Source organism: Cupressus sempervirens, chromosome 10 (genome assembly GCF_028749045.1).
Source record: "Cupressus sempervirens isolate cs-2001-9-10 chromosome 10, ASM2874904v1, whole genome shotgun sequence".
Classification (NCBI taxonomy): Eukaryota; Viridiplantae; Streptophyta; class Pinopsida; order Cupressales; family Cupressaceae; genus Cupressus; species Cupressus sempervirens.
In genome coordinates this window covers 701,685,764-701,709,087 of record NC_143127.1, presented here as the reverse complement: position 1 = coordinate 701,709,087, position 23,324 = coordinate 701,685,764, and the positions used below count along the sequence as shown (strand labels likewise).

General features: G+C 33.0%; 1 protein-coding gene across 1 annotated transcript; it reads right to left on the bottom strand.

Annotated features, from left to right (window-relative positions):
* Positions 1-20,634: 20,634 nt before the first annotated feature.
* On the bottom strand, positions 20,635-21,907 carry LOC149535757 (transcription factor TCP19-like). Its single transcript, XM_089806170.1, has 2 exons — positions 21,667-21,907; positions 20,635-20,807 (listed from the first exon to the last, which is right to left on the bottom strand). Exons 1-2 carry the CDS (start codon positions 21,905-21,907, stop codon positions 20,635-20,637), a joined length of 414 nt encoding a protein of 137 aa, XP_089662296.1.
* Between the last annotated feature and the right edge of the window lie 1,417 nt (positions 21,908-23,324).

The window sequence follows — 23,324 nt, the reverse complement described above, 5'->3', positions numbered from 1 at the left end:
TATGATGTTTGGTCCCTCAAGATTAGAAATTTATTTCATTCTCAAGATTTATGAGATTTAGTTGAGAAGGGTTTTGTAGAACCAAAGGATCATGTAGCACACCAGGTGTTGTCACAACAAGAAAAATATTCGTTGAAGGATAAAGAGAAGAATGACTCAAAGACATTATTTTTCATTCAACAATCAATGGATGAGTCATTATTTTCAAGAGTTTCTTGAGCAATGAAATCAAAAAAAGCTTGGAAAGGCTTACAAATTGCTTATCATGGTACAAAAAAGGTGAAGGTAGCAAGATTACAAATATTAAGGAGAAAGTTTGAAAATCTTAATATGAATGTATTTGATAATGTGGACGATTTTTTTATTGAAGTAATGAATATTGTTAACCAATTGAGAACCCAAGGGGAGGATATTGTTGATCAAAAAGTGGTTGAAAAGGTGCTTAGAAGTTTTCCTGGTAAGTTTGCTTCAATTGTAGTTGCTATTGAAGAATCAAAAGATTTATCACAATTATCTGTGGATGAACTAATGGGTTCTTTGTTATCTCATGAGTCTAGAATTAATAGAAATAACAATTCCCCTTTTGAGAATGCTTTTAGAGCTCAAACTTCATCCAAAGGAAAAGGAAGATCAAATTTCAGAGGTAGAGGAAGAGGCAAAGTTGGACAAGTAAATACAGAACAAGGAGAAGGGACAAATCAGCCTAATCAAAGTTTCAATAATAGAGGACGTGGTAGAAACCAACAACCATCAAGGTTTGATAAATCTAATATCCAATGTTATTATTGTAAAAGGTATGGTCATTTGGCTAATGAATGTGGGAAGAAACAAGCGGATCTAGGTAGTCATGGTGCAAATTATTCTGATATATCTGAGAATAATTCAACTAGTTTATTTATAACATGCAATGTGGCACAAGAAAGTTCTAAGGATGTATGGTTTTTAGATAGTGGTTTTAGTAACCACATGATAGGAAATAGAGAATTATTTTCTAATTTGGATGATTTTGTCAAATCTAAAATAAAATTGGGAAATGACAACATGGTGCCTGTAATGGGAAAAGGTATTATTAATTAATGTATTGGCTAAAAATGGGGAAAAGATGTTTATTCCTAATGTTTATTATGTTCCTGTACTAACACATAATCTTATGAGTATCAATTGGTCAATTAGGTGAAAAGGGGTATAAAATTATTTTAAAGGATAATGCATGCACAATCTTGGATGGAAATTCTAGAGATAGGTTGATTGCTAAAGTTGAGATGAGTAAGAATAGGATTTATCCTCTTCAGATCCATTGTATGCAAGATTTGACAGAAGCTAAGTTTAAGGTAGAAGCCCTAGATCAGACATGGCTATGGCATTTGAGGTATGGACACCTTCATTTTGATGGCTTGATTTTATTGCCAAAGAAGAATATGGTAAAAGGTTTGCCTCCTATTACAATGCCTTCCAATTCTTTTGAAAGTTGTATAATGGCAAAGCAACATAGAGAAATTTTTCCTATAGGAAGTTCGATTAGAGCAAAAGATCTTTTGGAGTTGATTCATATTGATATATGTGGTTTGATGCAAACCCCATATTTGGGAGAAAATTTATATTTTTTGACATTTATTGATGATTTCAGCAGAAAAACTTGGATATACTTCTTGAAGGAGAAATCTGAGGCTTTTAATAAGTTTAAAGATTTCAAATCATTAGTTGAAAAGTAAAGCAGATTACTCATCAATGTACTTGGATCCAATAGAGGTGGAGAATATAGTTCTAATGAATTCTTGGATTTTTGTAGATATCATGGGATCAAGAAATAGTTTACAACCAGATACACACCACATCAGAATGGTGTAGCAGAGAGGAAAAATAGAACCATAATGGAAATGGTGAGGGGTATGTTAAAGGTAAAGAATTTATCTAATGAATTTTGGGCGGTATATATCCTGAGTATAAGTCCAACAAGGAGTGTGAAACATAGAGTCCCACAAGAAGCATGGAGTGGTATGAAACATTCTATATCTCATTTTAGAATATTTGGTTGTGTTGCATATGTTTTGGTTCCAATTGAATTAAGAAGAAAATTGGATGAGAAGAGTGAAAAATGTATTTTCATTGGTTATAGGGAGGATTCAAAAGCTTACATGTTATATAACCCTATTTCAAAGAAGATGATTACAAGGAGGGATGTTATAATAAAGGAGGAAGAAGCATGGGGTGGAAATATTGATAAGGTAATCACAATTAGAGCACCGATACCTAATGAAGAAGAGCATGAAGAGCAAGTGGGTCAACCAAATCTAGCAGGACCAAGCACTCCACAAAGAAATCATGTACAAGGTCAATCATCAAATCATGAAAATTAGCACACTCCAAGTGTAAGTAATACACCTTCCACAAGAAAAGGTTAAAAGATGAGACGTTTGAAAGATATTTATGATAAAAAAGAAGAGAGTTTGGATTTTGGTTCAAATTTTACATTTTTCTCTTGTGATCCATTATGTTTTGAAGAAGCAGTTAAGGAGGAACATTGGATCAAAGCTATGGATGAAGAAATTGAATCCATTGAAAGAAATGATATATGGAAGCTTGTAGATCTACTTGAAGGTAAGGATTCTATTGGAGTTAAATGGGTTTTTTAAACCAAATTTAATGCACAAGGTGAAGTTTAAAGGTATAAAGCTAGATTGGTAGCAAAGGGTTTTTCACAAAAATATGGTGTAGATTATAATGAAACATTTTCTCTAGTTGCTAGACATGATACAATTAGAATGGTTTTATCTATAGCTACACAAAATGGTTGGAAAGTTTTTCAAATGGATGTGAAATCAACTTTTTAAAATGGTTTTCTTGAGGAAGAAGATTATATTCAACAACCACCAGGTTATGAGTTATATGGGCATGAAAATAAAGTATGCAAATTGAAAAAGGCTCTCTATGGTTTGAAGCAAGCCCCTAGGGATTGGTATAGTAGAATTGATTCATATATGATAAATAATGGTTTTTGTAGGAGTCTTAATGAACCTACCTTATACAAAAAGATCAACAAAGAAGGTTAGATTTTGATTGTATGCTTATATGTTGATGATTTGATTTTCACTAGAGATTTATCTATAGACATGTTTAAGAAATCAATGATGAAAGAATTTGAAATGACTGATTTGGGTTTGATGAGATATTTTATGGGTACCAAAGTTATTTAATATGATAAAAGGATTTTCATTTGTCAAACAAAGTATGCCAAAGATGTGTTAAGAAGATTCAATATGATGAATTGTAATCCAACACCAACACCGATTTTAACAGGAACAAAGCTTAGCAAAAATGACTTTGGGTCATCTGTTAATTCAACCCTATTCAAGAAACTTGTTGGGAGTTTGATGTATCTCATAGCTACAAGGCCCGACATTGTGTATGGAATTAGTTTGATATCAAGATTCATGGAGTCACCAAAAGACTCACATTGGCAAGTTGGAAAAAGGATACTCAAATATGTTGAAGGGACAAAAGAATATGGAATTTTATATTCCAAAATGGACAATTTTTCTTTGATTGGTTATTCTGATAGTGATTTTTTAGGTAATATTGATGATAGAAAGAGCACTTCTAGATATATCTTTCATTTTGGTATAGATGCAATATCATGGGCATCAAAGAAGTAACCAATAGTAATGATTTCATCAGCTGAGCCATAATATGTAGCAGTCACATCAACAGCATGCCAAGCAACTTAGATGAGAAGAATTTTGAAGGATCTACTACAAGAACAAGAGGAGTCAACACAAATTTTTTGTGATAATAAATCAGCAATTGCACTTTCGAAGAATCACATTTTTCACAAAACGAGCAAGTACATTGATGTGAGATTTCATTTCATTAGAGAGTTGGTGAATAATGGAGAAGTTCATCTTAATTACTACAGATCTGAAGAGCACTTAGTAGATATCTTCACTAAGGCATTACCAAAAGAAAGTTTTGAATATCTAAGAGAAAATTTGGGAGTAATCAGAATAGAAGAAATTAAGGAGGAATGATAGAAATAATAATTTCTTCATGCAAGACACAATTTTATTATGCACTGATTAAGGGTGTTTTGTTTTCCTCCATTCATCACTTTTAACTAATAGTTCTCATCCACCACATAAAGTGGACATCACATGAAAAATGAATATGTAATAATTAGAACATGAAGTTTGAATTCATCACATGAAACAAGGATATTTTTCTTAGTTAGACATCAGTTCCACTGAATGGGAATTTCTCATGCTTTCAGTTAAATCTACACTTAGGATGATCAGCATAATGTTTCCTTCAATACAATTATGGTTAGGGTGACATAAAACTTAGTTTGTATTTTTCATCCTCATGTAATAATCTAAAAAATATCATTAGCATATGTTTTTAAATAGAGGAAAATGTAATCAAGTTTAGTAATCAATCAAAATTTTGATATTTTTTTCTATTCTACCATAGCAGCATGATGCTTTGATCTATTATTTTTCTAGTAGCAATTTTTTTTGTATGAATTTCTGATTTCTTTTCTACACTTTTGTAGGAACTTCAGACAACTAGTTGTCCTATACAAATTGTTGAAAATAAGTTTGTATTGTACTGAATGATCACACACCCTCTCTTTATCTGTAGAGCAAAGAGTGGCATTAAAATATCCTACTATCATTCTTAATTCACTCCCCAAAGTAGCTAAAAAGAGAGAAATGTCCTCCCGTACTAATTTCTTCTCCTTAGACAAACTTAAGAGTGTATAAAGAAAACTGAAATGCTTGCCAATACCTCTTTTTTATTAGAGGATCACCTTTAAGATGTCTTGGATTCCAAAAAATACCGAGACCTCTCGAGGCCCACACTAAATCTACAAAGTAACCAAACCACATTTTTCTTACTCCTAAAACCCTGACTACTTCATCTATTTCCATGTCAATTTCTTGAATGCAAACAACTTATATTTTCACCTGATCAAGAGCTCTCATGATCAGATGTTGTTTGCAAGGAGAATTTCATCTCCTAACATTCTATGTAAATGTTGACATATTAATCAAGTTTGTTATTAGTGACACACACTTATTTAGATTGTGTATAGCTACCGAGCTTGTTGAATAGTTTACAGTGTTTTCCATGTAATTTAGTAGCCATCGAGTTCTACAGTTCCTATCGAGTCCTTTGGACTAATTCTAGTGGTTACCGAGAAAATTTAGTCAGCGTGGAGTACAACAATTCAAACTATGTATTTTAGTATATGCTGAGTTTATCAATGATTACTGAGCATTGTAGTGTCTACTGAGTTTGTAGTTCATGTGATATAAAGCTAGTGTTAACTGTTCTACTTTATGCTAACCAAGTGATCTAACGTTTGCCGAGTTGCACAATATCTACCAAGTCACCAGGGCAGGCTGAGTTTAAGATTACTTGAAAGTGATCAGTATGGACCGAGCTTCTATAATTATTGAGTTCATGATGATGTCTAGCATTGATAGTGGATGCTAAGTATCAGAACCTCATTGAGTCAGCCTTTAGAACCCAAGTATCTTCATGTGGGCTGACTTTGTAATATTTGTGTTAACTTGTATCATGGCCGACTTTGTAATTTGAATATTTGGATTGGTATATATATATATATAATGTATTGCACCATATCATTGGGAATGTGAGTATGCATGGACATAAAGTGAATGTAGATGCAAAAAGTTCAAATTATGAATGTAGTAGATAAAGAGTGAATTGTAAAGGCCATAACAACTTAAGGAGCAACAAAGACATATCTATCATAGAAAGGTGATCAGTACACAAAGGAATCTCTTTCAACAAACCCAGTTGCGAATTAGAGATCTTCTATTGCTTCATCCTAACAGGTGAACTAGTGAAAATTCTTTAACAAGGTAGACCTAACAGCCTTTCATAAATCTCTTTACCGAGTGCATACTTCATTGTATGTTTGTATATCTTCTTTAAGGTGGACCTAATAGTCCTAATTGCTCCTAAGAGTGTAGATCATTAGAAGTGATCAATGTAAGCCTTAATAGGAAAACTTTATGTTGCAATACTAAAGTTTGTGCATATCATCCCCACCCCAGTCTTACTTTGTATTTGGAAGCTTTTTGGGTCACCAAATATTTGTGTTCAAGTGTTATGGACGCTTTCATGTTTTTAGTTTCTCATGCATCAATTAGATTAGATGTGATGAATTAAGTGCTAATTGGATTATTGGATTAAGAATTGAAATTGTCAAAGTTTTAGAAGTTATTGATTCACCCCTCTCCTCTCAGTAACTTAGCATAGTCTTAAATATTTCTAACAATTGGTATCAGAGCTTTGTGGTTCTTACGAGAAAGTTTAACACTTTGAGCAAAGATCTAGGATATGGAGATATTCAGACTTGACAAAGCTATTGATAATGAAAAGTTAGATTTGGAAATGGCCATTGTCGAACTCAAGCAAGCTAAGGAGCAACTTTTACAATCCCTGAAAAGAAGAAAGGAACTTGCAAATGAAATAAATGATCATCTCTACATTGAAGAAAGAATTGAAGAGTTTAACTCTTCAAGAAACTCAGATGAAGCAAATGAAGCAATCAAAGAATTCCTAGAGAAGAATGGTTCCTTGTAAGAAGTAAGAAAGCTAAAAAGAAAACAAGAGATTCAGTTAGTAAGGTTATGTGAAGTCCTAGAATAGAAAAACAAGATAAAAAAGAAATGGATGGAAGGAACAATGAAATCCATAATCAATTCCTCCAGCAAATAGACCTTATTGATCATCTCTCCAATGAAAATGAGGAAATAATGAGGAATGATCTAAATTATGAAAGGCAAATCAATGAATAATGAAAAGTGATCTAAAATCTAAAAGATAAATCAATGAAAGATTGAGGAATGATCTAAACTCTACAAAGAAAATTAATAAGAGAATGATAAAATCTCAAGAAGACATGGATCAACTGAATGAGAAAAACCTCTATAGGAAAAAAGGAAAAGTGGGAATTGGGTACAAAGAAGAAGGTGAATCCTCTAAACAAGGTGCTCAAAAGAATCAAAGACCTACTTGCAATCATTGTGGTAAGATAGGTCATACATCAAACAAATGTTGGAGCAATAGAAAAGAAAAATTCAATGGAAAATATTACAATTGAAATCAGCATGGTCATAGGGCTAATGAATGCAAAGAGAAACCTAGATTTGAAGGCAATTGTCATAAATGTAAGAAACATGGACACAAGGCATCAGAATGCAAAACCAAGACATTAAACCCAACAAAGAAAATTGTGAAAGCAATATTTGGTTGGGACTACAATACCTAGTGTAGATATCATTATTGTGGAGAATTTGGACACATTGGTAGGAATTGTGTGTAGTGCCTACCCCTAAGTTGCATTTTTGTCATCATTGCCAAACTCTTTTAGGCCAATTTATGTTGAATGATTAGTATTATTATTTTAGAGATTATCAGATGTTGGTTTACACTTAGTTTATTATATGATGAGATTACTTGGTACTCTATATTTCATACATGTATGATGATTATTCAATGTTTTCAGTTATCGATGATGATTAGTTAGATGGTTTATTATTCCATGTGCTTCTTATGGATACTTACCCCATACTGCATGTGTATGGTGTGCATGTTTGTTTTCTTTATGTATGGTGTTTCTGATGTCGTTAAGGAAGGGAGTCGTAGTCACCTGCTAGTCGGGATCTACACGATGCACCACTTCCTGCCATTGTCTGTTTAGCTTAGAATATTGTGTTTGTACATGTGTGAATTTTATGTAGGTTGTAGGTACCGGGTATCGACTTCCCTGAATTGTCAGGATGAGCGTACCCTATCGCATTGTCTCAATGGTAAGAGAGGGGAGATAAACTCTTAAGTCCAAATCCTAAACCCTTTAGCCAATTGTCCTAATCGATAATTAGGACAAGTATCTGAGTTAAGTACCCTCCAAATGCATCAAAAGATTTAATTTCGTGATTATAACCATTTTGTTTGATTTAGTATGTGTTTTGCAATGATGGGTTTTCGTATGTTGCTTTATGAGTCTTTGGTGTAATTTTTATTAATTAAGTCTAATTAAAAGATTAATTAATGATTTAATTTAATGGAAAAATTATTATGACATTTTAATATTTAATTAATTGAGAAATTAATTAAATTTGGAGATAAAAGTTAAAAGTTTAAATTTAGAACGTGATAATATTTATTTAATTTAATAATAAAATATTTAGAGTTCATTTTTAAATAAATGCTAAATATTATTATTAATTGAATTAATAAATATTTTATCAATTAAGTTTCTAAAATGAATTAAGAAGTGGAAAATATATTAAATTATTAAAAAGATTCTACATTGCATGATGCGTGCATGAGTTTAAAATAAAAGAAATTAATTAAAAAGATAAAATAAGTGAAAATAATAAAGATATTTTTTATTAATAAAGTGTGCATGGGATTAAAAGTAATAAAGATTAAAAATAGAAGTTGAGTGAATATTAAATAAAGTAATTTTATAATTCATAAATGTGCATGAAAAAGATTAATGCAAGAAAAAGCAAAGATTAATAAAAAGTTAATATGGAGTTAAGGGTTGTGAGCAAGGAGTTCTCCTGGGGGAACGCACAATCAGTGCCCCGATTTAAGGAGAGAACTCTTTATCACAATTAGAGGGTTCATTTTTGAAAAACAAGAATTTGGGGATAGATTTTGGAGACAAATTTTGAGAACGAATTTTGGAGAGAGGAATTGGACTCAAATTTTGGAAGTGAATCTTCTCACAATTCTCAGTTGGTTTCATGTTAGCATCAGGTTCAGGTAGGGTCTTGTGCTTGATCACTGGTTAAATTATGAAATTTGAGATTCCTATCTTCGTTGTGATTGTTAAAAAAAAAATAAAATAAAAAAAAGTCTTTGAATTTCATTGCGTGAATCTTTTGTTCTCTGGTTCTAAATTCACGCTAGGTGTATTATTATAATATGATTAGAAGAAAAATAAATCTATTAGAAACCCTCATCTTCTAGCTTAAAGGAATCCTGATTCAATCGTGGAAGGGTTGAATTTTTAAATTAAATGAAGATTTTAGATTGAAGAATTCAAATGGTTATTAGAATTTTTCTCTATTAGATTATAGATGTAAATGTATTTAAAATAGAAAAAAATAAATAAATTTAAATACAATTCTTTGTTTTAAATTCTATTAATTACGAAATTGTTATTTTATTATAATAAATAAATAAAAATGATTTATAAAAGAGACGTTTGATGGGGAAAAAATAAATTGTTATATTAAATATGATATAGAACAAAGTTCCATAACACATATATATTTTTATTAATATAAATAAATAAACCAAATAATAATAATATAACAATCGCCCCTCTTACCTTGTTTTGGGCGGCGTTAAGATCTGTACCTGCAATGCAGGCGCTACATTAAAGTCGACGGCTTAGTTAAAGGTGGCATGGCTAAGTTAAGTGTCGGTGGCTTAATAAAAAGATCCCCCTTCTTCATACATCCGATGCAAATTTAGTTTTCTTTTAAAAGTTTTTCTTTTTTAAAATTTAGTTTATTATTATAATATTATTAAATTTTCAAATATGTTTATTAACTATTAAAAAAAAAAAGCGCCCAAAATGATATACAAACGCATGTCATTAATATTGATTTTGACCTTTATTAAAAGTCTTTAGTTTATTAAAGTTTAATTTAAGTAAAGTTTTTAATAAAACTTATTAAAATTTATTTTAATCCTTTTTTTAAAAGTTTATAATATTAAAGTAAGACACGTTAAGTTTTTTATAAACTTTTATTAATATTTTAGTTAAAGTAATTTGTTAATAGTTATATATATATTTTTAAGTATTATTTTAATGTATAATGTTTATTAATAAAGTTTATTAATAAGTTTACTAGTACTTATTTAATAAATTTAATTATTAATAAATATTATTAATTAATGATTAATAGATACTATTTATTTAAGAATTTTTTTAATAGATATTGAATATTTATTAATTATTAATTATTAAATAATTAATAATTATTAATTTAGAAAGGAAAGCGGATATTGGAATTAATTGAAACTAATAATTATATCATGATAATTATATTGATTATTTAAAAATTTGATTATTAATAAAATTGGGATTATTTTTATTTAATAATCAATTATCATTATTTTAATAAATGATTATCAATATTTTTAAGTCATGATGCGATTTCTTTTATAAGAACAAGTCAGGGTTTAATTCAACGGGTTATCTGAGGAACTCATAGTAACATTAGAAAACTTAAACTTTATTGTTCTTCTCAAATTTGTATTTTCAAATCAAATCCAAACTGTGAGACTATGATGTTTTCTATGTGTTCTTTGTGTTTGGGGTTGGTTAGATGTTGACCAGTTTAGGTTGTTACCAGAGGCTCGGGAGTTATGCGATTGTGATGTTATGATGATTTGTTCTCGATCTTTCTAAACCCAACCATGGTGATGTGTGATATGCTCTATGATGGATGTATTTACTGTTTGTTATTGCTTTCCAGTTTCCTTATGTGAAGCTGAGGTGTATGTATTTGAGATACCTAACTTAACCATTTTTGATTCTTGATCAGTTATATTTGATAACCATTTTTGAGTCTCGATCAGTTATACTTGGATTGCTTTTCAGTCACTTGAGAGGACTGAAGTGTTTGTTATGTTCTTGATGATGTCATGTTTTGACTTGACCATTTTGGAGTCTTCGATCAGTATTGTAATTTACTATTGGGATACTTTCTGGTTGCTCATTGGAGAACCATTAGATTTTGTGATTTATCATTGATGCCTTCAGTTGCTGATAGAGAACTGTCGTGATCATATGATTATTATTTGATATTATCTGTTGCTCATGAAGAACTGATGTAATTTTGTAGCTTATCTTTTATGATGTCTTTTTAGTTGCTCGTATAGGACTGAGGTGGTTTTATTATGATTCTTTGATTTATGATTTCATGAGCCTAGGGTAGGTTATCTATGCGTAGAGTCGGGAAGTGGCTTGCAATGGGGATCGGGGCCCTAAGAGGCTGCCTGGAGTAACCCATTGTAAGTTGTTTTAATAAGTGAGAACATTTACACTAAATGGGAGAAAATCAACCTAACAAGATAATGGTATGTTCTCTCCCATGCCTTGAGTGCTAGTACAGACTAGGATGGGGTAGAGAGAATGCTTGGTTACGACCTTGCATTCCATAGTATGCCTCGTCAGTACGAGAGGATACTAGTGGCCGCAGGGATCAGTAGGGACCCGGGATTCCTAAGGGATTGCTTGGGTAACTTCTATGTGACTTTTGTGATGACACTTTCCCGCTTGCATATTAGGTTTTCTATGTGTCTTTGTGTTACCTCTGGGTCTAGATGTCTATCTATGTTGGAACCCTTGAGTTAGTATACTTTTAGGATTTTCAGACTTAGAGAGTGCTTGTGTTTTGTGTTTTGATACCTTGTTTGGGACTTGAGACTATCTCCTCAGCACGGTGGGAGTGGACCATTTAGGTTCCACGTGGTCGGGTGGTAGTGCTTTTTCTCTTACCATTGAGATCCATCCGTGGTCGCCGTGACTAGAGTTTTCTTGGTTGGCATTTACCTTCATTCTGTACATGGATGTTTTATCATTATGGATGTATGGATGTATCATGTATGGTGAATAGTTTCATATATTTTTTACTGTACTTTGTATCATGGATTCATGGACGTTGATGCATTTCTATTTTTACATATGTATATTCTTTTAAGCCTTTCATACCCTGTGACTTGTACAGTGGATGATTGAGCATTCCGAATTAATTTGCCAAGAGGCATTCAGAACAAATGTATATTATGGACATGGGACTTTCTGTTTATTTTTTTATATGTATGTGATAGTTGTTAGACTTAGAATTAATTAAATTTAAATGTGACTCAACGTCTTGGGATCTTTAAGAAATGTAACTTGCAAGGAATGGTTGTCGATGAGTACATGTTATTGCTTCCGCTACTATGTGTTTGATGTGTATGTTAAACATTCTTACTTTAAAAAAAAAATGTTTAGCAAACTTAGTGAAACTTTAGGTTAATTCTTTTGGATCCCTTGGTAGGGCGTTACATTGTGTTAACATCACATGAGGAAAAAAGATACTACCAAAAGATGTTTCATTTGTACAGAAATTGGTCATCTTGCCAAGAACTATATGAATATTGATAGAATTGAAGATAAAAAGAAGGAAAAAGTTGATAACAAGTGAAAGTAGATGAGACATCAATGGATTCCTAAGTCTACTGAGGATACTAGTCTAAGAAATGATTGTCAAGTCACTCAAGAATTGGGTGACTCTACCATTTCTAATTAAGTTCTCAAGGAAGAACTAGAACCAGGCTATCAAAGAAGAAATCCTAATCAGTTCCTGTTGAAAGGTAACAAAGATCGACTTCTATATACAAGATACAAAGGGATCACTAAGCAAGATCGATATTAGTTATTACCGAGTTACCTTTCCTACTGAGTAAGGTTGGGTCATAGACTCTACCTAGCAAGGTCAGGAGTAACAAAGGCACTTATGGTTACTGAATCATAAAGATGTCACCAAGTAATCAATGCCATGTAGTGGATGGTAGTATGTCAACTTATCTACTTCTGTACTGAGCATTAATGGAAATTTTTTATCAAAAGGCATGGAGTTGAATTCATTTCCTTCTGTAAATTTTCAAGTGCTACTGTGAAGTGTTATAATTCTTTAGAATAATTGAGAGGGGGGGTGAATAAGTTATTCAAGGTCTTGTAGTTTCCAATTCAAACTTTTTAATAAAATAGGAGTGAATTAGAAGTACTATCCTTTTTCTTATCTTATCATGCATACAATTAAACATTAAACAATCATGAAAAGTAATCATTCATCACCACATAACAAAAAGGATTTTGATGACCCAGAAACCCTCCAAGAATAAGAAGGTAAAATTGGGTTGGGGATGACACCCACAAAATAACTGCACAATTGATTTCAACCACTTCTGATGGTCTTCCCTGTTAAAGGCTACAACACACTGTTAAATGTGACCCTGTTAAAGGATTTCTACACCCTGTTAGGACTATGCCTTGTTAGAGGACTTAAGAACATTCAACTTAGAATGTTACCCTGTTAAAGGATTTACATAGAGCTATTATGCCCACCCAAGTCCATGGGATTTACAATCACCTTCTCAAAATAATTTTATCCCTCTCTAAGGATCTCCTATCCTCCTCCTAACGATCTCCTACCCTTCTCCTAAGGATCTCTTTATCCTTCTCCTGAGGATCTCTTTATCCTTCTCCTAGGGATCTTCTATCCTTTTCTTGAGGCTTATCCACCTAGCTATTAAGCTAACCTAGCAATGTAGGATTTCAATATCTAATACAATAGTAAGAGAGTATTAGAAAGATTTTGACCTAATAAAAATTGCAACCCTAACCTTGCATATTTTAGATCACTCTTCAGTCCTTTTCTTTACTTGGCTTTCCTCCCTTGCAGTGCTGACAACTTGTTCACCCTTCAAGATCTATCTCCTTGAGTTCTTCCACTCATTATGCCAGTGCACTCTATGGTCACTTGATCAACTTAGAGTCTTGGTGCTCTGTACTAACTCCTCTTGGCTTCTTTGCATGATCACACTTATGACCAACTCTCTCTCTAATCTCTGACCTGTAACTCCTTATATAGAAGTTTTGTTCTTCATTTCCCGCTCAAATCTTGATTTGATCTTGAGAAAATGGTATTGTTTTCCCTCCAAATTGCTTCTTCTAGAAACTTCATGATAAATCCATTAGCATTCACCTTGAATTGGTTTGCATGGTTTACCTAAAATTCTATGACATCTACTCATCATCCTTATCATCCAACTAATTCACAAAATTTGATGTAACAAACTTATCATTACTGATTTGGTGAATCTTTAACTTAACAAATAATGCAGCAACTTGGCATCATTGGTTTATTGATGCTTGGATCCTTCTATGTTACTCGGCTTCTACTGCTTTTACTGATGCTTGACATTTGAAGTCTTTTCCTAAGTTACTTGGCACTTGAACAATTACTCAGCACTTGAACGATTCTGTGTTACTCGGCACCTAAAGGATTGCTCGGCTTCAACTAAGAATCTACTCAGCTCTAACTAGCTTGCTCAGCTCTCTCCAATGAACTTAGTTAGGCTTTACAAATGACTTAGTTAAACCTTACATCTTCCTTGTGTCTTAGTGTGTCCATTCTCTTAGAGTATGTTATCAATACACTATTTCATCAATGTCTTAGCTGATTCTTATACTTCTTTACAACAACATAACTTCAACCTTTCTCTAGGTGCTCTAGTTACATCTTATTGATTGCCACCTACTTGTCAATCAACCAATTGATAGTGCTTGGATCACTTAAGCAATTGTCATTCCTACAAGTAGCAAGTTTGACATCAATGATTGAAAAAATTCTTTACTAGTTCCATTATTCTTCATTCATGATCTTTTTAATCATTTCCAACATGAAGAAAATTTTTCTGTTCGATCAAAGTGACTTGAGTGAATTTCTTGCAAAAGTTTTTTCAAGTTCTCTTAATCTCCCGAGTGAAAATGGCATGCAGTAGCAACAAGGTCAAGAAAGGATCTGACATGTTGGTCCAAGAAGTTGAATGGAAAGTGTTGGATTTCAAACTCACTCCCAAGGTTGCTGAAACCCTAGACCCAAGTGGAGCTCAATCACAAATCCCTCCCAAGGTACTTCCTGTTAACAACATTTGTACTCATTTCTAATGTGCTATGCAAGAAATTGGTACTTTGGAAATGGATGATGTCCTAGGTTAGTTATGTGTTGATGGAACCCTAAAAACCAAGCATCAACATATGGAAGCCAAAGGGTTGACACATATCCCTCATATGCCCTGAGAATTTTAAATTAAATGGATTAGGTTCACCCTTAGCCGGGTGCATAACAGGTAGTTGTGGTTAGAACAACCAATTCTGATAACAAAGAAGATGATTCATCAAATCACAAGCCTCCCCATGCTAACCAAAGCCAAAACAAAAAAACCCCTAGGTCAGGTAGAGTTGGAAAAGAAAACTCTAGTAGAATGGCATGGTAGAGGTATGAAAATAAGCACTGTTGCAGATGCAGAATTGAAATTTGGAATTCATGTTATTGCGCATAAGATATACAGTTCAACCCATCTTAACAATGTGTCACATGAAGCCATGGATTTGGCATATAAAGTGATTAAGAACAAATGGTTATATGACCTTGCTGACCTATTGTTGAGGCAGTTCAACAAAAAAATGGAAAGTATTAGAACATCAAAGAACAATCCGTGCAAATTTGGTTCATTGTTAACCTACTTTTTTTTTTTAATGTACAAAAGCTCTTCCCTTATAAAGGCATTGTAGTCTAGAGAATTGTGCTTGTGCTTTACCAAATAAATGAATATATTACAGAAATGGGTGAGAACTATGCCAACATCATAGAAATCTACTTAAATGTGTTCAAAGAGAAAATGAACAATAGGTTTAGGATTCCAAAGAAGTTAGTTGAAGTCTATAAGGATGATGTATGCTTCATGGTGGATAGTGACAAGGTATATATCTCGGTAGTTAAGCCTAGAGTTGCATGGGTAGAACCTTTTGGCTATGAGATGAACATTGATGAGACAAAGGATATCATTGAAGCCCTTGTCAATGAACCTATTGATCCCAAGGCCCCTTATTTTGGAACTTATGATGAAGCCAAGGCTAGAATTTAGCTAGAAATAAAGCTCCCATAGGCGGTTAACAAAGGAAAGAGAAGGATAGCAAAGATAAAATCAAGTGCACCTCTCTTGTTAATCAAGGGAAAAGGGGAGGATGAGGAATATGTAAAGGATGAGGAAGAATCTGAGAAAGAAGAAGAACCTTGAAGAAAAGGGCAAGGTGATCATCACCAAGCTTGCAAAGCCATCCACTATAGTCTTCACAAGGAGGTCATGAAATAAAGGAGGCGAAATTGTATTCAACAAACCTCTACCCACCTTCCAGAATAGGCTAAAGAAATTGGAAGGAGTAGGGATAACAAACTTTAAATCATTGAAACATGAGATTAGGACTAAGGCTGAGAGAAAGCAAGTTGAAGATTTGGTGTTGAATAAAATGGGTACGTGGAAATACTCGCTAGATCAGCTCACTTCTCAAGTCCCTAGAGAATTACTAGAGAAAATAAAGCCAAAATGGAATTTTTCTATGGAAATAGTCAAAGACATATATGCACAAACCTTGAGGTAGTTACTACCGAGCATATCAGATGTTGAGGTGAAAGAGTCACTAAAGAAAAATGAAGAAAAATTGACTCTAAAGTTTAATACTTGTTTGGTTTTGATCAAGGACATTGAGCATGCTATTAGGAATGCTACAAATACTTGGAAAAATATCTATCATCTTCATAAACCAAGTGAATTTCTTGTTGAAGTAAAGGATGATGATGAAGAAGAAGGTAAGGAGAAAGACAAGGAAGAAAATGTTGAAGAAGTGACTCACTTTGATAATGAAGAAGATGAAGAGGATCAAGGTCTAGAAGCTACCGAGGAAGAAAAAAAAGATGATGGGGAGACTGACCCAGTCAAGATAGCTGTAGTAGTCATTGCCTCACTTCCTCACTCCCTGAGCAAACCATTGACTACATCAAGTATGGAAACAACTTCAACAAGTTTGGTTGTGACTACTAGTGATACATCAAATGTCCAATCACTCTTTGCCCCAACTCAACTTAGAATATCACTGGCAGAAGTGACTTCCACTTCATCCACCAAGCTATAGACTCCTTCATCTACTAAGTTGAGTTCTTCAGTTTTCACTTCTCCAATTTTGACTTCTTCAGCTTTGAGTACATCAGTGGTAAGCTCTCCAACTTTGACTACTTTAGTTTTGACTTCATCAATTTTGGATTCTTCAAGTATCTCTATAAGTATTCGATTAGCTAGTACAATATCAATTTTTACTGCAAGCCCAAGTATGTCTACTATTGTTTCCATTCTGGGTACAAAAGCAATAAGTACAAGGACAATTGAGCTTAAGGTTTTTTGGGAAAGGAAAGGAGATAGAGGAAGACATAGATTTAGATGAAGAAATTTAGTAATTCCCAAATGGGATATTTACAATCTTACTTTAGATCAAATGCACACATTCGATGAACTCCTCTAGAAAAAAGCTAAGCAACAAAGATTAAGAGAGGAGAGAAATAAAGAATTTAAAATAATTGAGGATGTCAAGAAAATTTTGACTGAGGCAATAGGAATTGAGATTGATTCTTCTCAACCTATTTTTTATTTGCTAGCAGAAGCAGTCCAAAAATTCAATGAGGACTCTGATGGTCAAGATAAGTTAGTTGCAAAGGCTGATTTTTTTTTAATAATAAAGTACTAGAGCACATTGCACAACAAATAACCATTTATCAGGTTGAGCTTTCTACAATTTTGGTCATTCTTGAGGCATCTTGTTCAAATGTGTCATCAATTTTTGAGAAACTATGTGATGTCACTAAGTATACAAAGGAAATAAAGGACAAATTGTCCAAAATTGATATAGATCTAAAGGCAAGTGCTTAGCAGTTGCAACTTGACCCTAGTTCAAGCTCTGCACATTTCAAAAAAATCAGATTTTTGTTAGACATGCAAGCTGAATTGCTAAGAGAAGAAGCAACGATCCGATCAACATTGATTGACATTCAAAATATGATTCTTCCAATCATGGATGCAATGTAGAAACATATTGTATATTCAAAAACTCTGATCCATGATAATAACTTCTCTATTATAGACCATATGAATGAACTATTAGCACAAGTACAAATTGCACTTCATACATGCAAGGTCTTGCAAGAAAATTGGAATAACACCTTAGCAATCACTCTCAATGTATATTATGAATTCTTATCCCATTTTAGTGTCTCTATGTAAATAAGTTACAATAAATCTTTGGCATTACTGTCAAAAAGGGGGAGAAAAGTTATATTGAAGAAAGCCATATGTATATGGGAGAAAAGTTATATTTTATGAGAAGTAAGACATGTACATAGAGAGACACATAGCATGGGGGAGAAATATGCTATGGTGGAGAACTTGTATCAGTAAGACATACCGTATATAGCAAAAGATGTATAGTATACTATATATTACCTTACAAAATCAAATTTGAAAAATCTGAAAAAAAAATAGTATACTCTCCAGTTTTGGCTAATAAGTGTTTTTGTCACTAATCCCAAAGTGGGAGATTGTTGACATATTAGTCAAATTTTTTATTAGTGACACACACTTATTTAGATTGTGCATAGCTACCGAGCTTGTTGAATAGTTTATAGTGTTTTCCATGTAATTCAGTAGTCATTGAGTTCTATAGTTACTATCGAGTCCTTTGGACTAATTCCAATGGTTACCAAGCAGATTCACTTAGTACAAAGTCTAGTAGTTCAAACTATGCATTTTAGTATATGCCGAGTATATCAGTGGTTACCAAGAATTGCAGTGTCTATGGAATTCATACTTCATGTGATGCAAAGCCAATGTTAACCAAGCTACTTTATGCTAACCAAGTGATTTAGTGTTTGCTGAGTTGCACAATATCTATCGAGTCACTAGTGTAGACCAAGTTCAAGACTACTTGAAAGTGATCAGTATGGATTAAGCTTCTATGTCTACCGAGTGCATGATGATGCTGAGCATTGACAGTGGATGTTGATTATCAGAACCTCACTGAGTCAGTCTTTAGAACTCGAGTATCTTCATGTGGGTTGACTTTGTAATATTTATGTTAACTTGTATCATGGCTGAATTTTTAATTTGAATATTTGGATTGTTATATATATGTAGTGTGTTGTACCATAACATTGGGAATGTGAGTATGCATGGATGTAATGTGAATGTGAATGCAAAAATTTCAAGTTATGAATGCAATAGATAAAGAGCGAATTGTAAAGGCCATAACAACATAAGGAGCAACAGAGACATATCTATCATAGAAAGGTGATCAGTACACAAAGGAATCTCTTTCAGCAAATCCAATTGCAAATTAGAGATCTTCTACTACTTCATCCTAACAGTTGAACCAATCAAAATCCTTTAACAAGGTAGACCTAATAGTCTTTCATAAATCTCTTTATTGAGTGCATACTTCAATGTATGTTTGTAAATCCTCTTACAAGGTGGACCTAGCAGTCCTAATTGCTCCTAATAGGGCAGATCATAAGAAGTGATCAATGTAAGCTTTAATAGACCAACTTTATTCTGTAGTACTAAAGTTTGTGGGTATCATCCCTACCCTAGTTTTACTTTCGATTAGGAAGGTTTCTGGGTCACCAAATCTTTGTGTTCAAGTGTTATGGATGCTTTCATGTTCTCATTTTCTCATGCATGCAATTAGATCAGATATGATGAATTAAGTGCTAATTGGATTATTGGATTAAGAATTGAAATTGTTAAAATTTTAGAAGTTACCGATTCACCCCTTCCCTCTTAGTAACTTAGCATAGTCTTGAATATTTCTAATAGTAAGAAACTTCATGGTTGCCTAGGGAAGACAATTTACCTCCTAGATCTCAATCGCATCGGTTCCTTCATATTTTTGGCATCATCCAACAATCTCTGGATCGATTTCCTTCCCTTTGATTTCTGGGGTCTTCCCTTGAGACCTGACCTCCTTTGTGGGATTGTACATTTCTCTGTGAGCCCAATCCCATCTTGTACTATTATGAAATGAAAAAATTCAAAACAAACTTCAAGATATAACTTAATTTATGAATCCGTAATAAGTAAAATAACCCACAAGAGATATTTACATAATAAATTTATTTTATGAAATATTTTTTTAGTATCATTTATACATATACACGAATATATATATTATTTTTAATTAATTAAACAATGTTATATTTTTTGATAAATCGTATCATCATTTCAATCCTTCTCACCATCTCACTAAAAAATCTATAAACACATTCACATTCTTCTCTTCAACATTTCAGATAACTAACATATGTAAAACAACTCCATTTTATCACATCATTTATTCATCTTATTATCTTACTCAAAATACTACTAGTGCTTGCACCGTGGTAGGGTGTAAGTGTATAGCTGATACATGTAGAGGATTGTGGAGTAGATGTAAGATTGTGGAAATTATTGTATAGTGTTCGTAAACTATTTTAATGTAATAAATAGATTTCTAAGCTCTTTACATTTTCTCTATTAGATTCTCCTAGTATTTCTCTTTTTCTATCTTACATGATGTCAATTATGTCATTAAAGAGAGAGACACACTATATTAGACCTTATTTTTGTGACAAAAGCACATTATGATATTAGGTCTTGTAAAGGCACACTGATTGATCTTTTTATAGCATTAACGGGACTATGAACATTCACTTTTCTGGCATTACTCACTATAAGAAAATTCATATTATAGCCACAAAAATATTTACATAATTTTTTATTTCAATTTTGTGATCGATGACGATTGGCAACTGTATAAACTGACATAGAAAAGTAGCTGCTTTGAACAGGGGCAAATGGATGTTTGTACGATTGTGTTATATGAACATCATTGCGAATGCACATATGAGGCATGGTATTCCATTGTATCACCCACGGTTCCCCTTACTATGCCCCCTCACTATTGTTTTGCAACGCTGTGCACCATCTGTTTTCTTCAAATTTCCCGTCAACGGATAATTTATTGCCGACGCCGACAAAGGGTGACTTTAGAATTGCGTGAGACGAATCCGGCGGCCTCTGACCCCGGTGAGAAAGCCTATCGCCTAATGAATTCGTCTCTTTATCATTTTAGACAATCAAACATTCACAAAGCATCTTTATTTTTATTTTCTAAAATCATAGAGTCAATCTATTATCACTTTTTTTTTCTTTTATAAGTGATATTATTTATTATTAATTTCAAGCTCAAATTTAGTCCAATCTCTTCTATGGTTTTTTTAATGATGGCACATTAATTTAGACTACTGTTAAATCCATTCTAATGTTATTTCTAATTTTTTGAAAATAATATTTTTTTAAAATATGAAATGTTCTACTATATAATTCTTTTTGTAAGGGAAGGGATAAGGATACATATTTATTAATATTTATATTTCTATATTCAAAATAAATATTTAAATGCATTATTTTTCAATTTTTTTTAGGTTTCTTGATGTTTATTTATTTATTAAGCCCAGAGGCTTTCCTACAGTGGGAGCAAATTTCAATGTAAACAATAAGCACTTTTTTGAAAAATTGACAGGCAGTTGCCAGTATAACAATGAATATTTATATCGTTATAGCATATTAATAATGGTAAGAGGTTGGTGGAAATCAACAGACATAACGTATATTGAAAGGCGCTAAGTTCTGCATTAACTAAAGTCTTTTTCTTTTTTATTCATTTGGACGTTATGTTAACAGACGTTCAAGATCCGTCGATCTCCATTTCTTAATAGACTAATTGGAGTTTTTATTTCCATGTTTCTATTTCTATTTGAGTAATGACGATTCCATACTATCATTGTAACAAAACTTAAAGAATAGTGCAGTGGAATATATATGGGAGTTGTTGGTGCTGAAACATCTTGGAGGAGGAACCATTTGAGGTAACGGAGCCTACAATAGACATGGGGAATGCAGGGATAGTACCCGAACCTGTTGCTTGCCTGATGGCCGGTTTGGCCTCATGAAGAAGCCACTGGATTGTTTCCCCGTCTGATTTGTGACCCAATTCTTTAGTTAACTGGAAGACCTTGGCCGCACATGCTGCGGGCATCCTGATTCTCTTGCCTCGCCCATTCACCTTGGTATGCCTATCTTTATTGGAGGATCTCTTGGGCGTCAGCCTCTTCCTTGTCAGCTTCGTCGATTGGGAACTATTCTCCCGCAACACCATCTACTGCTCCCCCTGCATTTGCATTCCTTTAGAGTCCATTTCCACAAGCAATCCGGTATGGCCTATAAATATATGTATTCTTAAAAAGATAAAGCATGCCTCTGCAAATCTATATCTGCTAGGAACACAAAATTGAGCCAGGTATTTTAGTAGAAGACAGGTATTTGAATGTTGTTTACGGTTGATTAAACGTTTGGTTGGATTGTAAGAGATCAATTTGCATTTTTTTGTATATAGATATCTAATATCTAATATTTTCTTGATTCTGATTCTTCAAATTGATTGCAACAATAACCAAAAGTTTCTTTTTTATTAAACATTTCTCTTTGAGCATAGAAGATATGTTGAATTTTAGTTTGGCTGAGCTTAAAAATGGTGGCGACATCGACATGAGATAGAGACTGTAGAATTGTTTATAACTACAGAATCAAATCATTCCTTAAATGCATTTCTCCTCTTAAATCAATTGTTGTTCTCTATAGAAAATGGTACGATTATAGATATACCAATCTGCATAACTCAATTTATTTATTTTTATCATTTTTAGACATTTTCACATAATTGTAAAAGCAGATTATAAGACAGATTTGAATGTACCACATTACAATGTGAAGGCAGCTCTTGAAAACCCCCACCACTCAAATTAATCTAATTTGATTCCCCCATGTTGCTGTACAGGTGAAGGAAATCCCAGATTCGTCATTTCCACATCATCCGAGTGTGAAGAAGTTCCATTAAGCAGTGATTCCCAACAACCCACTTCAATCTCGCCAAGGATTTCTTCGAAAAATGGGGATTCAACTTGTCAAACACGGCATAACATCTCTCCCACTTCTGCCATAGTTACACTAGGGACTTGAGGGAATCTTCTCAGGGAAAAATTGGCTACGGTTTCCTAAATGTCTTCATGCCACAAAAGTGAAGAGGCCGAGGAGATTTCAATTGGAGATTTGATGAAGTTGAAGGTGGCATTTGGGCCTCTTAAGCAGAAGAGAGCAAAATCATAAGGGCGAGCTGCTTCATCTGCTGTCTCGTAAGACCCCAACCAAATTTTAGTTCTTGAATTGGGGATAAATGATTTCAAAAAGAAAGGAGTTACTAACAGAAAATGATAATATGTGGTGGAGTATGTCCAACTATAGAATCAAATCATTCCTAAAACACATTTTTCTTCTTAAATGTTCGATCGCCATGATTTGATCTGTAAAGACTTGAAGTTTTTTAACCAGAGTCTCAAACTTTTGTTGTTCTAGATGGTTTAGGGTTTCAACATTGTGCAATTTATATTTTCATCAAATTATTCTACAAATCTTAAATTATTCTACAAATCTTTCAAATATGCATGATGTGAACTCTCATTACAGCTTTACAAACCTTTTTGTTTTCACTAACCAATATTAGATATTGTGATTATATA